The sequence below is a fragment of the Hesperophylax consimilis genome, chromosome 13 (assembly GCF_061612785.1).
Source record: "Hesperophylax consimilis isolate HC1 chromosome 13, BYU_Hcon_1.0, whole genome shotgun sequence".
Taxonomy (NCBI): domain Eukaryota; kingdom Metazoa; phylum Arthropoda; class Insecta; order Trichoptera; family Limnephilidae; genus Hesperophylax; species Hesperophylax consimilis.
This window is the reverse complement of record NC_142848.1, coordinates 29,025,989-29,043,903: the sequence shown is the minus strand read 5'-3', so window position 1 is coordinate 29,043,903 and position 17,915 is coordinate 29,025,989. Positions and strand designations below refer to the sequence as shown.

General features: G+C 39.3%; 2 protein-coding genes across 3 annotated transcripts in view; both read left to right on the top strand.

Annotated features, from left to right (window-relative positions):
- LOC149418751 (protein FAM91A1) overlaps positions 1-17,915 on the top strand; it is a 36,100-nt gene that overhangs the window by 10,654 nt on the left and 7,531 nt on the right. Inside the window, exons 7-15 of one of the 2 annotated variants that reach the window (XM_089638984.1) lie at positions 2,311-2,613; positions 3,779-3,887; positions 4,735-4,851; positions 5,295-5,381; positions 5,468-5,640; positions 6,707-6,876; positions 9,499-9,711; positions 15,651-15,815; positions 17,172-17,812. In XM_089638984.1, coding sequence (XP_089495110.1) covers positions 2,311-2,613; positions 3,779-3,887; positions 4,735-4,851; positions 5,295-5,381; positions 5,468-5,640; positions 6,707-6,876; positions 9,499-9,711; positions 15,651-15,815; positions 17,172-17,812 — 1,978 coding nt within the window. Of the gene's footprint in view, positions 1-2,310; positions 2,614-3,778; positions 3,888-4,722; positions 4,852-5,294; positions 5,382-5,467; positions 5,641-6,706; positions 6,877-9,498; positions 9,712-15,650; positions 15,816-17,171; positions 17,813-17,915 lie in introns of both variants that reach the window. The other variant, XM_089638983.1, reaches the window with a different exon arrangement.
- LOC149418752 (uncharacterized) lies at positions 10,649-11,479 on the top strand. The gene has a single exon (XM_089639048.1). It carries the CDS (start codon positions 10,649-10,651, stop codon positions 11,477-11,479), a length of 831 nt encoding a protein of 276 aa, XP_089495174.1.

Below are 17,915 nucleotides of genomic sequence, written 5' to 3'. Positions count from 1 at the left end.
ACCCTATTTATTGTATTGGAACCCTTTTAAAGAGATTGATATAAAATTATCAGACAGCAATGCCATTGCCAAAGTAAGACCGGCGTAAAAGCTAGAACTACCTTTCCCGCCGGAAATGTGTTAAAATACATATTCTTGGTATACCTTATATTGTAGGTAATAGGCATTAAAATCGCTTGACAAACGGAGTCTAGAAACGTTGGATTTCAAGCACAAAACTGGTTTTTATTTATTTTGTAAATAATTTTATAAGAAACCAAAAAAGTTAATCAAGTGAAACTGTCACAGATAATCTTAGCTATATTACTGATTTTTTTAAAGTTGTTTCCTTTACGCGTTCATACATTTCTATTGAAAAAAAAATGTTTTTTAGTAGTTTATATTTATATTTTTCATTGAGTAATTTATTTTTTTATTTGTATTTTACTCAAGCGAAACGATAGGAAAACCTTTAATTTATCTAAAGCATATTTTTTGGTATCCATAATGTACACCAATTCGACCACTTAAAGTGGTCATATACGATTTACACAGTGATGGATTGCCATTGACGATATGTAGTTCTGTAAATTGATTTCTAAAACATGCATACCAATTTCCTAGCGTATAACAATATATGAATTAATTGAATCATCAACCACAGAAGAAATTCCTGACACATATTTTGCTTATATATCTGTCCCAGTAAAACCACAATTTGTCTTTAGTTCACTGTATCATACAGAATGGAATAATGAGCGTAAAATATTGAATTTACAATAAAAAGCAAGCCACTACTTTATCAAGGTTGGCGCGCTTAAAATGTAATATTTGCCAAGTTAGAGTGATTTTATATTCCTGTTGTATGTACATAGACAATAAAGATAAACTATTATGTACACGCATAAAAGATGTTTTTTTATTAAATATTTTCCAAAATAAAAAGCCTCACTAGATAAGTATAAGTAAATCATTTTAACCCTCCCGTATCGGAGGGGGTTGTTACACATACCCCAAATGAGAGTTTTTTGCAATATCTAAGTTGTTTTTGGTCGCAAATTGTTTTTGAATCAGTTTGTGTTGGACTGTAATTAATATTTATATAATGCAAAAACCACTTGAGATAGCTGGTTAAAGGTTATTTAGAATTGGGAGGGAAGTCTGACATGGTGGTACTGAAATAGAATTAAGTAAAAACGCCAGCCGCAGTGTGTTTGTACGTGGTTTGGCGTTTGCAGCTATTCCAAAACCGCTGTGTTTAATCGCAGTGCGTGCAACCACTTACCCCTGATCTGACCTTGAAAGGTCCCTTGTGAATCAATATTCAGTTTTATGAATAGACTTGATATTATATACACTGAGAGTCACTAATGTATAATTCCACACTGTCAGACAAGGACAGGTATTTGGGTAACAGGTTAGGTGGGGAAATGCATGCAACATATGTTTACGAGAAGCATATAGTCACGTCAACACATCACATGTTCTACAAAAACTATTCGGTAATTGATATTGTATTTAACCCTTTCAGACCCTGTGTATATTTGAAAATACATAGATTCAAGAATTTTTTTCTGACTTTTATAGCAAATAAAAATTGTGCAGTTATCGTTTTCCAATTTCTGGTATAACTGGCTTTGTATACTATTTTTTATTTATTGAATTTTATTTACTAGTTCAGGCGGTAGCCATTTTCATATTTTGAAAGGTGATTTTTATATTTAATCTCAACCAAATTTTTTAAATTAAAAAAATTATAATGATAAATTGAACTTATTGTGAAATCAGATAGGAACGTATTAGCTGAATGCTGTCTGCTCATTAATTTATAATAATAATGGAGTTTTGAGTTTTTATATTTAAAAATACCTTATATTTTTTTGGGGAACAGTGTAAGATTTGTCATTTTTATGTGAAACACACCCTATGTCTTTTCAAATGAAACTAGCAATAACTTCTAAACTATTGAAAAAATAAATAACTCCAAAAATTTTCAAATAACTATCAATTGTTATCAAATATGTTCTTCCACTGCCAGTTTTAATTCAGGTCTGAAAGGGTTAAAGAAAAATTATCCTGTTACGATTTTTTAAGATATGATGACAGTGATGTGCTTAAGCAACAATGACTGATTATATTATTGGGAGGGGAGGGGACTAGAGAAATTTTGAGAAAAAAAATCGGTTCTCTTAAAATTTCATAAAATTTTTACAATTTTCCAAATATTTTTTTCCATTTGAATAATAATGTAAAAGGAACTGTTTCCAAAAATTAACAGCAAAGTCACCGGGACTGTCTATCTCTAATAATATGTATTTTTAAACTACGCAGAAAGGGGCTGGTGTACATCGACGTGCCGATAACCGGAGTAGATCGCGTGCGCGTGCCCCCGCTGCAGGGCTTCGTCATGAACCGCGTGATGGGCGACTACTTCGAGACACTGCTCTACAAGATCTTTGTGTCCATCGACGAGAACACCACCGTCAGCGAGCTGTCCTCCGTGCTGCAGGTGGACGTGGACCTCGTCAAGCAGGCCGTGTCTCTCTACTGCCGCCTCGGCTTTGCGCACAAGATAGACCTGCCGCCCATCAATAACCTGCATCCTTCCTGGCACAACTTGACGCCTGTTAAAATGTAAGTAAGAAATTTTATAAATAGATTTAACCTCTTGAACGTCCAGCAAACAAACAAAAAAAAAGAAACAAGAAAACAGAACTTGAATAGGACTTTCACAGAACCCGAAAATGAACATTGAAATTTGATGAATTGATTGATTTCAAATTCTCCTAAACAACCCGTCCGAAGTCTAATATGATTTGAGTTTTCACAGTCAAATGTATCGTCATGATTGATGTCGTGCCCTGATGATAGACACTGTAAGGCTGTCCGAAACATTGGCTACAGGAGGAGGAAGCCCAACACTGTATAATACCCCAGAAATCAATCACGACAAGACTTTTTTTAAACGGTTGTTACGTTCCACAGAAAATACCAAATAAATTTGTTCCCTCTCTGTCAGAAAATAAAATGGATCTGTTTTTGCATGTTTTCTACGAAATCACTTTCATCATTAGAAATACTCAATTCTAAGTACAGATATTGCCATTATGCTCTGCGAACATAATGAAAATCAATACAGTGTAGTCCCTATAATCCAAACAATTAAAAACCGAGCCAGTTCGGTTTAAAGAATTTTTCGATTACTGGAAACTTTAAGAAACAGCTGCCTTTTCGGTACATTTAAGAGTTTGACGTTTTCTCTCTCCACTTTTAAAGACTCTATAAAATTACACTTTTTTCTCCAACAGTCGACGTTTCCACCGATACATACCTGTCTGACGGATAACTCATCAAAATTACTATCCAACAATAAAAATGATATAAAGTCATGAAAAGTGATGAAACAAAAATAGGTTATGTAGGGTAGGTTTATAGGGTTTTTTTCATCTCTTTTAATTACCTTTTAAAGGTGTGTTATCATGGAACCATCCCCCTCACCCGATGTTTCGGATTACTGGAGGTTTGGATTACAGAGACTATGTATACTGTATTGACTTATTAATTTGACTATCTGGCTTCATCCGAGTTTTGGCACTCTTTTTTTATAATTTTATTATATTGTTTTATAGAAAAACTTTTTATGGAAAGAACATTTTATTTAAAATGTGAAAACCTCACAAGGCTCCCAACTTTCCGGATCGAGTTGGACCAAGACCCCAATTGGGGTATGAATTAAAAGATACAAGCGTCTCATCATTCATCAGTAGTTATTTACACACCTCACTCTTTCTCTTTCTAGAGCCCGCCCTGTCACCCCTCTAACATTTGACCAAAACTCACAATCCAGTTCCCTTGAGATGGAGCCTGTTCTGACTAACCTGCCTGAAACTCCTCTAAGAGAGGAAAGGGTTCGTACTTTACCCCTTATTTTATTTTAACTATTAATTAGGTTTACTAAGCATAGTAAGAGGCATGCAGACCTAGCGGCAACACTGAAACATTGACCATTCAATTAACTAATGGGATGCTGAGCTCCCGCCAAATGTAAACCCCTCTCATTTGCCGGCTGTTAAATTGCGTTTTTGTGCTAGCTGACAGTAATTTCGTAATTGTTCACTGTTGTTTTACAAAATGATGTTTTTTATAAATTGAGGCCTGGATGAAATAAAAACTGATTATGTTTTGATAAAATGGCGTTTTTTTTAAATTCATGGTACTCACTTGTAACTAGTGTTAATTTTGCGAATAGCTCCATCTGTGTAAAACCTACAGAAGTAATATTTACATAGCAGATAAAGAAAGGATTGGAGATACCAAAAAGGCGATGGGAACAAACGATAGCTTTCACGCGTTTAAGTTGTTATTGCATTCAGCTTCTCAATTGTAATGGCCAAATAGATAATGTTTATAAAGATTTATCAAAATTTTATTGATACATATTTATTTATTACGTTACGTAGAATCATTTATACCTACATTCTTACAGTGAAACTCTCTCATAAGGTTTTCCATGGGACCGGAAAAGATTACCAGAAACTTATTATGTGAGAAAACCTTTGTGAGTTAAATTAGGCCATGTTTTATTTAATGTAATGAACCAAAAAAATGAGATAATTCTTAAGCATTATGTGGAAACTTATTAAGAGAGTTTCACTGTATATTTTGTTAGTTTTAAGAACACATAATAATAATATAAATAATGATTGTTGTATTTATTTATGTTGTGATCGTTCACTTATGCAGTTCCATTTGCAGCCAATATTTCCCGGAGTGTACAAGGATTCAAGCACGGACGACCGGCGCGGCCCGAGGTTTGCTTTCTTGTTCGATTCCACCCTCACAGCGTACCTGATGATGGGGAACTTATCTCCGGTAAATATTATTAAATTACCTGAATTGTTAATACTATATTATTTTTTGACGCTTTGTTATACAATATAGCTCGTATTATAGGCAGGCTTATTGCTTGGTGGCAATTTCTACCAACCAACCCATACTGTGTGTGAAAATCATCACAATTATTATCCTACAAAACAATTTGTTTTATAAAGGACAATAACTTTTTGATAACCTTCCAAAATCCACAAGTCTGAATGATTTGTAAACGCATTTTATATTCATTTATCTGTATTTTTACTAGACTGTATTGTTAATTTATTGTGAAATGTGTTATTTCTTACTAGATGTATGAAAAAATCTTGCACACGTCATAATAAACGCTAAAAAACAAAATACTATTAGGCAACTTGAAGAAATTTACATGGTTTGCCCAATGAAGTTCGTAAGTTCTTAATAAAGCTATTATTATTTTCTAGGACCTGAAGAACCACGCGGTCACAATGTTTGAAGTGGGCAAACTGTGTGATGAAAGTTTAAACAGTTTCCTCGACGAACTCGATAAGGTAAAAATCCAATTTTCGTCTTTCATTGAATACAACTAGCTTAACTACCCTGCTTGGCACGATATTGCAACACTCTTTGGTTATAGATCGGCTGGCAGGATATAGAGGGGGAGGCGAAGCGCTACTGGACGCACGCGCTGGTGCTGCGCTCCGCCCTGCGCGCCCTGGCTCCCCTGCGCCCCATGGACCTGGTGCGCTGCGAGAGCCTGCAGTCACTGGACGCTGCCACCGCCGCCAGGCTCCTCAACAACAAATACAAGTGAGTCAATCCTATCATTGTTCTAATTGAGGGTAATGAGCGTGCTAACGAACTAAGCAAGGTAAGGAGCGGAAACACCACTATTGAAAGGTGGGTCAAATTCCAGCATTGGAAGGAATAGGAGGGGGCACCCGGAATGAGACAGTCCAATGTACTCATAAATGGTCCAGATCCTTACTAATTGAACCAGGCAACTATTAACAGGACACTGTCATCTCAGGAGACCCGTGTAGCTGTTGGGATTGGAAAACACCGATACATAGATGTAGAAAATGTGAAGAGGATGAATACACTCCATTTCACCTATCGCGCCTGTTAAAAATGTACGAACCATTAGCAAAGTTCACCACCAGTTACTTTACAGGCTCCTGCCTAGCACCTAGCGGTCAGAGGTAAAACTAGGGCTAACAGATAAAACAGATGTTTTGCCTTATCAATTGGCTTTCTTTGACAGTGATTGTTTACAATTAGCTTGTCAATGTGTTTTACTTGGTTAGATTATAAAAAGCCTCGCCGACTGGATTCCTTCTTCTTCTCTCCTATAAAATAGTAACAACAGTCATTATGGTCTACAGACCATTAGTACAAGTGTTTTGTCCGGGTCAGGAATAATTTAACTCTTTGTAACATTAAATAAAGTAAAAATGCAGTTTTGTGCAGTAAAAACAAAAAAACCATGCGTCTGTTATTGAAGACTTCATCAAGCCCAAACAAATCTTAAAAGCGCCAATATCCCGCCCTGATGTTAACATGTTAACAGCATTCAGGTTCCTGTGAAAACACATTGTGGAACCAGGAGACGCAGCCAAATATCCAATAACAACCCTGGTGAATTTGATCAAACAAACCATTTTACTGTTAAAAGAATGAGGTGAAATGAGAGATGGGCACAATGGGCCCATGGCCTTAGTGCTCACGGGAACTACCCGTAAACCATCTCCTTTCATCACATATCCCCAATTTCTACATATTATACAGTCTTATTTACATAATACATAAATATAGGTCTTACGAAATATTTAACCAAGGTTGACTTGATCGAAGTAAATGTGTATCTAATTTGCAGACTCCTGGTATCTATGGCCCCCCTGTCCCGAGAGGTCCGCCCCCCTATTGGGGCCCCCGTAACGCCCCCCTTCCTGGGTCCCTGCCCCCAGGAGACCAACTCGCTATGGTTCAAGCTGTACATCTACCACGTCACGGGGTATGGGCCCCCCACACTCATACTCACCAAGGGTAAATAATTTTTACTTTATTCATTCATTTCTGTGCACTAACGAGCCGTGTAGTGATGTAAAAATATAGTTTAAGAATTAGTTTGTCGCTAGAACGAAATTTCATGTTATTTACAAATGTATCGTATTAATTAGAACATGCTGAAAACAGAACTTTTAAAAATAACGAAATAGTACAGAAGATAATAAGCTGTCAAAACGTTGATATTTGCGGCTGACCGTAAAGCGTGTGACGTCACGAGACAAACGCAATGGTACTGCAGCACTGCCATTCGAATTATGAATTGTACTGCATCGACATTTTCACAGGACTCCACTGTACATATATTTTACCTATGTTCACTATGAAAGCTTAATTTAAATTAATTAATTTAATTAATTAACTTAATTTAATTAATTAACTTAATTTAATTTCACTTCGCAACTTATAACTGGAGATATCAAATAACTAATTTTTCTTTCGTTATTAACTCTTTAAATATAATAAATTTTCATCTAAATATAAAATTAGAAGACAACCTCATCACCACTGACGGTTTTTCAAAGATATCCATCAGCCAAGACTATTTTTCTGTGAACATTCAGCCTGGAAGCTGCTTGAAAAAAAAAACAATCGTATTTGTGATGACGCCAAATTCATCATATTTAAGCCAAAAACGCCATTTTTATGAGAATAATGCGAAATTTGAAATTTGCTAGAAAATTTTCGTGTTTACGGGTATTTTAAAATAAGAATGTAATATTGTACATTCTAAATCTACATAAATAAAAATGTAAATGTTTGTTTGTTCCAAATCTTAAATCTCCATCATGATTGCTTTGAAATTTTGACACAACGTTGCATTCGAATAGGCGTGTGTTTTTATAAACCTATATTATATAGATGTCACCTGAGACAGGTAAAAACCGACTTTTTTTTCAAACAGCGCCATATGTTTGACAAATGTGATTTTTTTTTTTTAAATAACGCCATCTGTTGGACGTAAAAGCAACACTCGCTATTTCTTCTCTATCTGCACAGACAGCTTAGCCACAGCAACGCGTGGCAGGATACAGCTAGTTTTAAAAATAATAAATAAATTATGCAAATTTCACGTAAAAATAATACCACTTCTTATTCATCCGACATGTTTTAAATGGTTTAACAATATTGAAGAAATAATCGAGGATGTCACAGAAATATGTGACACATGAGTTACCTAACCTAACCTAACTGTTCTTCCTTTATCTAGGGAGCAGAAGGGCTCCCAAACCTACCAGCTTTTAGTTAACTCTTGACAGGCCGAGATGCCAAACAAAACGTCTGTGACCAAGTGGGTCTTCCGATGACCCCATGCATTTTTCTGTCTTAGGGGCCGTTCAAGTATTACGTAAGCAGATTTATTACAATTATTTACCCCCTCTTCCCCCTTGTCACCAAAAGTAAGCAAAGTTCTTACCCCCCCCCCCCCCCCCTCCCATGCTTACGTAAAAATTGGTACCTACGTATTAATTATTTGTGGGAATCCCCGAATATGTATTCGGTTTTCAAACATAGACAATGTGTGGGTTGCCAATGTGTAAAAAAAAAAATAACTACTGCTGAGCAGTGCTGACGTAATCACTATCTCGACCCCCCCTACCCCCCATGTCATAAAAAATAAGCAAAGAAAAGACCCCCCTGCCCCCCTATAGTGCTTACATAATACTTGAACGGCCCCTTATGGGCTTTTAAACTATAGAAATCCCAATTAATCAGCCAATTATTAATGGTAACTTATGTATTTGCGCAGAAATACGTAAAATACTAAAGTGATATGTCAAGTATTTAACCACTCGGAACATTAGAACGTCAAAAGACGTAAATATGATAATAGCGGTCAAGACATTAGAACGTCTTTTCACGTAAACGCGCGAGATTTTACAAAAATCGATTTATTTCCATCACTAGTATACGGATTGCCATGATTTAAAAAACAGAGTATCGATAATGAATAACGCTACGCGTCTGTATTCAAGAATATCTATGGAATGTAGAGGTGCATTATCTAAGTCGATTGGATCTGTCATCTTGTTCGTTCATAATTTATTGCGTTTCTAAATAATTTATTAAAAATATTTTACTTTGGACGGTTAATATTTTGAGGTGACTAATAGTTTTTAATTATATTTCTTCAATATATAAAGTGTTATTTCATTATGATACTCAGAAAAAAGTACATTTTTTACAGCTTTGAAATAATGGTCAGCGATTTTTACATATTTTTGACGTTTTCAGAAAATGTATATTTAGAAACGCAAATATTTACGTATAACAATACAATACGATAGTGAATTTCATGCTTCATAACTCACGTTTCCCAAAACGTGAGTTATGAAGCTTTTAACAAAACTCGTAAATATCACAAAAATTTTCACGTTTTGACAGTTCGCAAAGGAACACAAAGTAAATAAAAGTCTTTGTCTGAGAGGTTAAGGTAATATAAGGAGGATAGTAATTTAGGGTACCACCTACTCCCCCACTTGGCTGCTGGATAGTTAATTTTAAACTTTATTAGAGCATCGACTACTTGATAATTTCAATAAAAACCTTTGTGTAAATATTGACCACTTATAAGGTAACTATTAATGAATTTATTTGCAGGCGCAGTTCTGAAGCACCTCCCCCGTCTGTTCCTGGGATTCTCACGCTTGCTGGTATCATCGTGGCAACACGAGGCCGTGGTGCTGGCCACCTGCAACTTCCTGGCCATCAACGCCACGCTCAAGTACAGCCCCGTTATGATACAGGCGTACGGGGTGCGCGACGCCGCCACCACCACCCTGGTACCTTTCCCGTGCACCCTAGATGACAAGGGTAATTGTTTTCTATTTTTCTTTATAATGGTAAAATAAGCACTTTGTCATTAACCTCTAATTGCTAGTAGCTCACCTCACTTGCCTTTTACGGTACTTGCCTATTGTTCTACTTTGTAGTTTTGTCACTCGCAAATATATTTATTTTATCTGTGAGAAAGCACGTCCAAAAATATTAAAAATCACGGGATAATATTGATTCTTGACAAATAAGTTTCATTTTGGAAATGACACAATAAAAATATTACGTTATACGTTGATACTTTATCGCTTGTGTGAATTCTTCACACAATTAATTCCAATTTTAAAAATGACGCGTAAATTTACAGCGAATTCGAATTCATTGCATCAGAGTTAGGCAGGACGCACAGAAACATCCAAAATTAGTATTTTTGATTTATTAGAAGATTTGGCAAAAGAAGAGTTGGTATTTATTTTTTATTGTTCCATTTTAATTATTGGACGTATTTATAATGATGGTACTCTATTATAAAAACAAAATCACAGCTTTTTAACTGAAAATCGTACTCGTCAAAAACATATATTTCCAACACAAAAATGTAACACCACTTTTGCTCAACATCATTACATCTGTAGCGGTACGCCACTACTTCATTTGAACGGAATTCCAGAAGTTTCGATATTTTCCAAACAAGATTCTTGGATGTTCTTTTATTATTTTTCATTTTTGTTTGGCAAATTATACATAGCAACCAAATTGTTCTAGAAGCTTTAACTTATAAAAGCGGCAGCGTGAAGGAACTCGCTAGTATTCCGTCTCCAAACCGCCAGTCTAGTTGACCTAAATATCGCTAGCATTTTATTGTGAATAATAAACTAGATTTTTATGTTGTACACTAAGATAACTACAGTGGTGACCCCGACGTGATTTTGAATATATTTTTTAAGTGTTATCGTGTACTACGGTTGTATTAAAAATGTCTCGCCCGACCGACTCTACGACGTCAGCAGTTTCGCCGGCGGAAGTCAACCGCGTAGCTGTGCGGATTCCCCCGTTCTGCCCTAACTATCCGGAGCTGTGGTTCGCTATGGTTGAAAGGAGTTTTGAAGCTGCAGCAGTGACGGTGGAGTCGACGAAGTTCGGTTTTATCCTTGGGGCCCTGGATCCCACGTACGCCCAAGAGGTCCGGGACATTATTGTCAACCCCCCTGAAGTTGGAGCGTACACCCTGCTCAAGAGGGAACTCACGAAGCGCTTGAGCTCTACCCAGGAGCAGAAGACGAGGAGACTCCTGGAGCATGAGGAGAGGGGTGACCGAAAACCTTCGCAGTTCCTTCGTCATCTACGCACCCTTGCGGGCAGCGCAGTGCCTGATGAGGTGCTGAAGACACTTTGGATGGGCAGACTTCCCCGAAGTATGCAAGTAGTTCTGGCGACCCAACAAGGCACCCCGCTGGACAATGTGGCGGATCTCGCGGACGCCATAGACGACTATGCTGGCAGGCCAGGGGTCAGTGAAGTCTCTCCCCGGGTTCCCGACGAAGACTGCCTGATAGACAGGATGCAGAAGATGATGCTGCCGCTCCATGATGAAATAGCCACCCTACGACAGGAAATTTCGACGCTGCGCTCTCAGGAACGCCCATCCAGGACTACCAGTCCTCGTTGGCGGCAACATCGTTCGCGCAGTCGTTCCAGGGGTCGTCATATAGAAGGCAAATGCTGGTACCACTGGAAGTTTGGTACCAAGGCGCACTCCTGCATCAAACCCTGCAATTTTGAGGGAAACGCCCCGGGCTCACACTGATGGCGACCAGCACCAACAGCCCGGCGCAATTAAGTCGCCTTTTCGTAACGGACCGGGTAACTCGCATCCAGTTTCTCGTGGACACCGGCGCGGACCTCTGTGTTTACCCACGACGCCTAGTCCAAGGCCGTCCGGCTAAGCAGTCCTACGAATTGGCGGCCGCAAATGGAAGCACCATCGCGACGTATGGAAGCCTGACGCTCAACCTGGACCTAGGCCTGCGTCGTGATTTTACTTGGAGTTTCGTCATTGCTGACGTCTCCAGGCCCATCATTGGAGCGGATTTCTTGGCACGATTCGAGCTCCTGGTCGATGTCCATAATAGGCGATTGCTGGATCAGGTTACGAACCTGACAACTACAGGAAGGCGTAGTAACAACATGACCGCTTCCATTAAGACTGTCACAGGGACATCTTCCTACCACAAACTGTTGCAACAATATCCGGACCTTACGCGCCCTGACGGCGCCATGAAGGAAGTTCGCCATACTACCCTTCATCACATTAGGACTACTCCAGGTCCTCCAGTCGCAGAACGTCCTCGCCGCCTCGCCCCTGACAAGCTCAAACTGGCCAAGAAGGAGTTTGAGACCATGGTACGATTAGGAATTGCCCGGCCTTCTGAGAGCTGTTGGGCATCCCCACTTCACATGGTCCCTAAGAAGGATGACCAATGGCGACCATGCGGTGATTACCGCGGATTGAACGCCAGGACCATACCTGACCGGTACCCAGTACGACACATTCAAGATTTCGCCCAGTCACTGAGGGATACCAAGATATTCTCCACAATAGACCTGGTACGAGCTTACAACCAGATTCCTGTAGCTCCTGAAGACATCCCGAAGACAGCCATATCCACGCCGTTCGGACTCTTCGAGTTTCCAGTCATGTCCTTCGGCCTCCGTAACGCAGCCCAGACGTTCCAACGTTTCATCGATGAGGTCACCAGAGGATTGGACTTTTGTTACGCCTACATCGACGACATCCTCATTGCCTCATCATCAGAAGAGGAACACATGAACCACCTCAAGACCTTGCTCCAGCGCCTGCAAGAATATGGGGTGGTCGTCAACGCCAGCAAATGTCATTTTGGTTTGCCTGAAGTCAAATTCTTGGGGTACCTGGTGTCTGGTGAAGGCACTACACCCCTGCCAGAGAAAGTCGACGCAATAAACAATTACAGTCGGCCTGAAACGGTGAAAGATCTACGACGTTTTTTGGGAGCTCTCAATTTTTATAGGAGGTTCATCCCCAGTGCAGCAGAGACGCAAGCACCGCTCAATGATTTCCTCACCGGAAAACAGAAAGGCAAGCAGCCCATATCCTGGACAGCAGCGACCATGGAAGCCTTTGACAAGTGCAAGGAAGCCCTTGCTCAGGCGACCTTACTAGCTCACCCAAAGTGCGAAGCCCCCCTATCCATAGTCAGCGACGCTTCTGACACCACGGCCGGCGCCGCACTCCAGCAGCTCATCGCAGGTCACTGGGAACCGCTGGGTTTCTTTTCAAAGAAATTTAGCGCAGCTGAAAGAAAATACGGCGCTTATGACAGAGAACTCCTGGCCATCTACCTCGCTGTGAAACACTTCAGACATATGGTGGAGGGCAGGACGTTCACCATATTCACGGACCACAAACCCATCACTTTTGCCTTTCAACAGAAGGCTGATAAATGCTCCCCAAGGCAGTTCAGACACCTTGACTTCATTAGCCAGTTTACCACGGACATTCGCCACGTAGCAGGCAAGGACAACATCGTCGCAGATGCCCTCTCCAGGGTCGAGACAGTCGACGCTCCCCTGGACTACGCAGCACTGGCAGCTGATCAGGTGGACGACGCGGAACTAGAGCAATGCTTAAAGGGAAGTTCTAGTCTACAACTCAAGAAAGTGCGCATTCCCGACATAAACACGGAAATGTACTGTGATATTTCTTCAAATACAGCGAGACCTTTCGTCACGAAAAAGTTTCGGCTCGCAGCATTCAATGCAGTCCATCAGCTGGCTCACCCAGGCGTCAAGGCAACGGTCAAACTCATAACTGAACGTTATGTCTGGCCGGCCATTAAGGCAGACGCAAGGGAATTTGCACGCAACTGCCTACAGTGCCAACGCAGCAAAGTGTCACGCCACGTGTCGGCACCCCTAGGAACGTTTCCCAGACCACCAGCCAGATTCGAGCATGTGCACATAGACATCATCATCATGCCCTCATCTGAAGGATGCCGATACTGCCTCACCTGCGTGGATAGATTTACAAGATGGCCAGAGGCTTTCCCGATTAGGGATCAGGAAGCAGCAACTGTGGCGCGTGCTTTCTACCAGGGATGGATTACTAGGTTCGGTACTCCGCTCCGAGTTACTACCGACCAAGGAAGACAGTTTGAGTCGAGGCTGTTCAGGGAGTTAAACTGCCTGGCAGGTACGACTCAGATACGTACCACGGCTTACCATCCTGCGGCTAACGGCATGGTTGAGAGGCTACACCGCCAGCTTAAGGCAGCAATCAAATGCCATCAGAATGACCGCTGGACTGAAGTTCTACCCACAGTGTTAATGGGAATCAGGGCAGCTTGGAGGGATGATCTCGCTGCCACTTCGGCCGAACTGGTGTACGGCGAGCCACTCCGCCTACCTGGAGAATTCCTCGTTGCTCGGCCAGCGAACGACGACAGCACCAGCGATTTCCTCAAAGAGCTGAGGCAACATTTTAATAACCTAAGGCCGGTTGAAGGTTCCCGACATGGTGAAAGGAAATGCTTCATTTTTAAAGACCTTCCCGCAGCTACCCATGTGTTTCTAAGGGACGACACCGTAAAAAGCCCGCTTCAGAAACCCTACACTGGCCCTCACCAAGTGGTACGACGGAACGAAAGAACGTTTACGATTTTAAACAGAGGCAAAGAGGTAACGGTGACTATAGACCGCCTCAAACCTGCGTACATTGCCCAGGAAACTAAGGGAACTACGCAAGGAATAAGATCAACCCTTCCTATGCCCGCTACCAACCCGGATCGCACTCACACGACCACACATTCCGGTAGGCGTGTTCGTTTTCCGGACTACTTTAACGTCTAAAGGCACGTTCAATCCTAAATGCAAAATTATGTGTTTTGATGAAAGCGGAGTCATGTAGTGATCGGTTGAGGCATCGTGGAGCTGCGTGCACCAGACCATCTCTGCACAAGCGCGGATAATAGTGCTCACAATAGTTATTTTAGTGTATTCTCAGCCTGTGTCGTGAACAGTGTTTGTAATTTATAATAATTTTGTTTTTTTTCTAACCATTTTATTTTAACGTGAGAGAATACTACAACAACCGTACAGTGGCCCTGAACCCAAGATAAATGCAACAACCCCAGGACCAACCCTTCTTAAGACCATCAATAAGCAAGATCTGACTCAGCTTTTCTTTCTATCGCGGCCCTCAACCATGCCGCTGGAAGGGGAGTACTGTAGCGGTACGCCACTACTTCATTTGAACGGAATTCCAGAAGTTTCGATATTTTCCAAACAAGATTCTTGGATGTTCTTTTATTATTTTTCATTTTTGTTTGGCAAATTATACATAGCAACCAAATTGTTCTAGAAGCTTTAACTTATAAAAGCGGCAGCGTGAAGGAACTCGCTAGTATTCCGTCTCCAAACCGCCAGTCTAGTTGACCTAAATATCGCTAGCATTTTATTGTGAATAATAAACTAGATTTTTATGTTGTACACTAAGATAACTACACATCTATCTCATAGTCTTCAACAGCCTACCCGAAAACATCAGATCAATCGAAAACGATAAACACCTACTAAAAGCGATTAAAGAGAAGTTCACTCTAAAAATACCATACAATGAAGAAACTCTCTCTTCTTAATTAATTATAAATTTTATTTTTTGTTCATTTACATTTTCCTTGAATCATAATTATAAACATTAAATATTCTTCATCCTGATGCTCAACACTCTTACACAAGCGCCAGCTTCTATAGAAGAGAAACATTAAAAAAAAACAAAGCAGTGAAAACTAGTTTTATGGATTATCTTAAGTAATATACATTATTATACTCTGTAAATTGATTAATTATTTAGTAAAAAAAACATAAAGTAATAAATTATTATAATTTTATTATTATTTGACTTTCTTTAAAAGTTAAAATATAAAAACAATTGTCCCCAGATGACACGGATGCCCCCTGGTGGCAGCACTCGGCGCTGAAGAGGCTGTCCTCCAGCATAGACCTAGAGCACACCTGCGGCTATATCACCATGGTAGACATCGGCGTGCAGGACTGGGGCATTGAGACCCTGCCCACCCAAGTCTCTCTGGGGAAGAACCCTATTTGTAAGTGAATTAAGAGCAATTAATAGCAAAGTCACCAACAACCAAATCAACCTAAATAAAAGTCCCATACTTAGGTTGTTCCCTATTTACAAACTACCCTACTCTAGTACCTCCTCCATTGGAACTGAACCCAATTTTTTGCAACCCTATATGAAAGCTTAATATACATATTGGTAACACATGTTATTTGTAGATTTTACCCTGAAGAAGCTACAATTGTAGTGAAACCGGGTCAGCGTTAAGTATAAAAAATAAAAGTGGTGTGTACTAAGTTATTGTTATCTCATATGAACGATAATTCATTCTAAAATCAAAAATAATAGCAAATATTTAGTACAGATATGAGCAACTTTATTTGTTTGTCTTTTAAATTATAAAATATAGGTTATTTAAAGAACTCAATTTTTCATGATTTTAGATTGTATTTGGCAACTTTTTGAGTTATTAGTTATTATTAAAAAATAATGCCAAATAATGAAATTAAAAAAAAGGTTTTTGGGTTGAAATTTTAGATTTATACGCGACAAATTAGTGTTCCTATATAAATCGGTCATTGGTAATTTGAATTCGAGCTCATCAAAATGCTTTTTTTAAAATCGTTTTTCATTTAATATTTCATCATATTTCTTATAATCCTTTTTGCCTGTAACATATTGTTTTATGTTTACATATATGTAATTGTACACCGTTATTGGTCAGTTGATATTTGTTCTTTGTCATTCACTTCTTTGTAATTTTTTTTCTTGCAACCCTGTCCATTGTGTACATTATTAATACGCTAAAATATATATATTTTTTTTAAATTAAAAAAACTACTATAACCTTATAACTAAGACACAGGAATTCCCTAGTAAGATGTGCAGATTATGTTTTTTTTATGTTAAAAACTATTATTTTTAATGAATAAATAAATTGAGTTTCCTTAGCCAAGTTTAAGGAGTGATAGATACTTTCAGTATCACCCTGGTGGAAGACCATCGACCACCATTCAGAATTGAAAAATTGCTTGAAATTGCTTTAGCAATGTTTGGTGACCAGATCTGAATAGACAGGTACTTCTCCATCTCTTCCCCTCCCCAATACCTTCAGCCTCACAACATACCTCAATTGAGGATGTCATAATCTCACTAGATCCAGATGGTTGGGAATAGTTGGGACTCTTGTACGGTATTTTCACTAAAAAATAAATAAAGGCATTTTTATAAGATTTCATGTATTTTTTGTAGCTTGTCTTAATGAGATCGTTACCTAGTTTTACTTTTGCATTATCTTTTATTAATTATGTGCAGAGGACTATGATTTAATAACTGACAACTTTCAAATGGCGATTTTATATATTTAACTTTATTATTACAGCTACTGTAAGACGGAAGTCCAAACTAACAAAAGTACCCTCGTCACAAATGAGCTTCGATGACTCCATCATCGACAGTCAAAATGTATTTGAAAAGCCCACGGATCACAGTCATATCATCAGCCAGGATCAATCTAAGACTTCATCCAGTGAGGACGTCAAGATCAATGAAGATAGTCTAAGGAAAGAAATCAGAGAAAAACTGCATCTGGAAGGACACGTCAGCAGTCGATTGCAATCACCTAACGAATCACATTTCGCAGTCACTCCAACGGGACAGAGCAAAACGCACTCTCCTGCAAACGGTTTCACAAGCGTCGACTGCTCAAACTTACTGTGCCAAGAACTAGATCAATTAGAAAAACAAAATGTCGAATCCGATAACCCCCACTCCTGCAAAGTACCCGACAAAAGAAAAACCGAAACGGACGGGTTTAAAACGGACGTGGGTAAAGTTTTGAGGTTAGAGTCGATGATTGACAACCTGATGAGTCCGGTAGATGAAAATATCTCCATGTTCTCGCAGCTGAACAAAGAGATGGAAGAAAAAGAAGTTAAATCAGTTGAGAGCTGCTCTGCAGAAGGACCTGAAGAAGCAATAGAATTAGATGAAAGAGTTCAGCGCAAAGATTCAAAAGCCGAAGTAAGATAATAGATTCTTTATCATTTTGTTTATATACTTACCTAATTTTATTGTATTTTTATCAACCCATTGGCCTTCAACCCCGCCGGCCCGGTGGGGGTGT

Bases quoted from the DNA above. Each gene is read 5' to 3' on its own strand.
- LOC149418752 (XM_089639048.1), top strand. From the start codon at position 10,649: ATGTCTCGCCCGACCGACTCTACGACGTCAGCAGTTTCGCCGGCGGAA.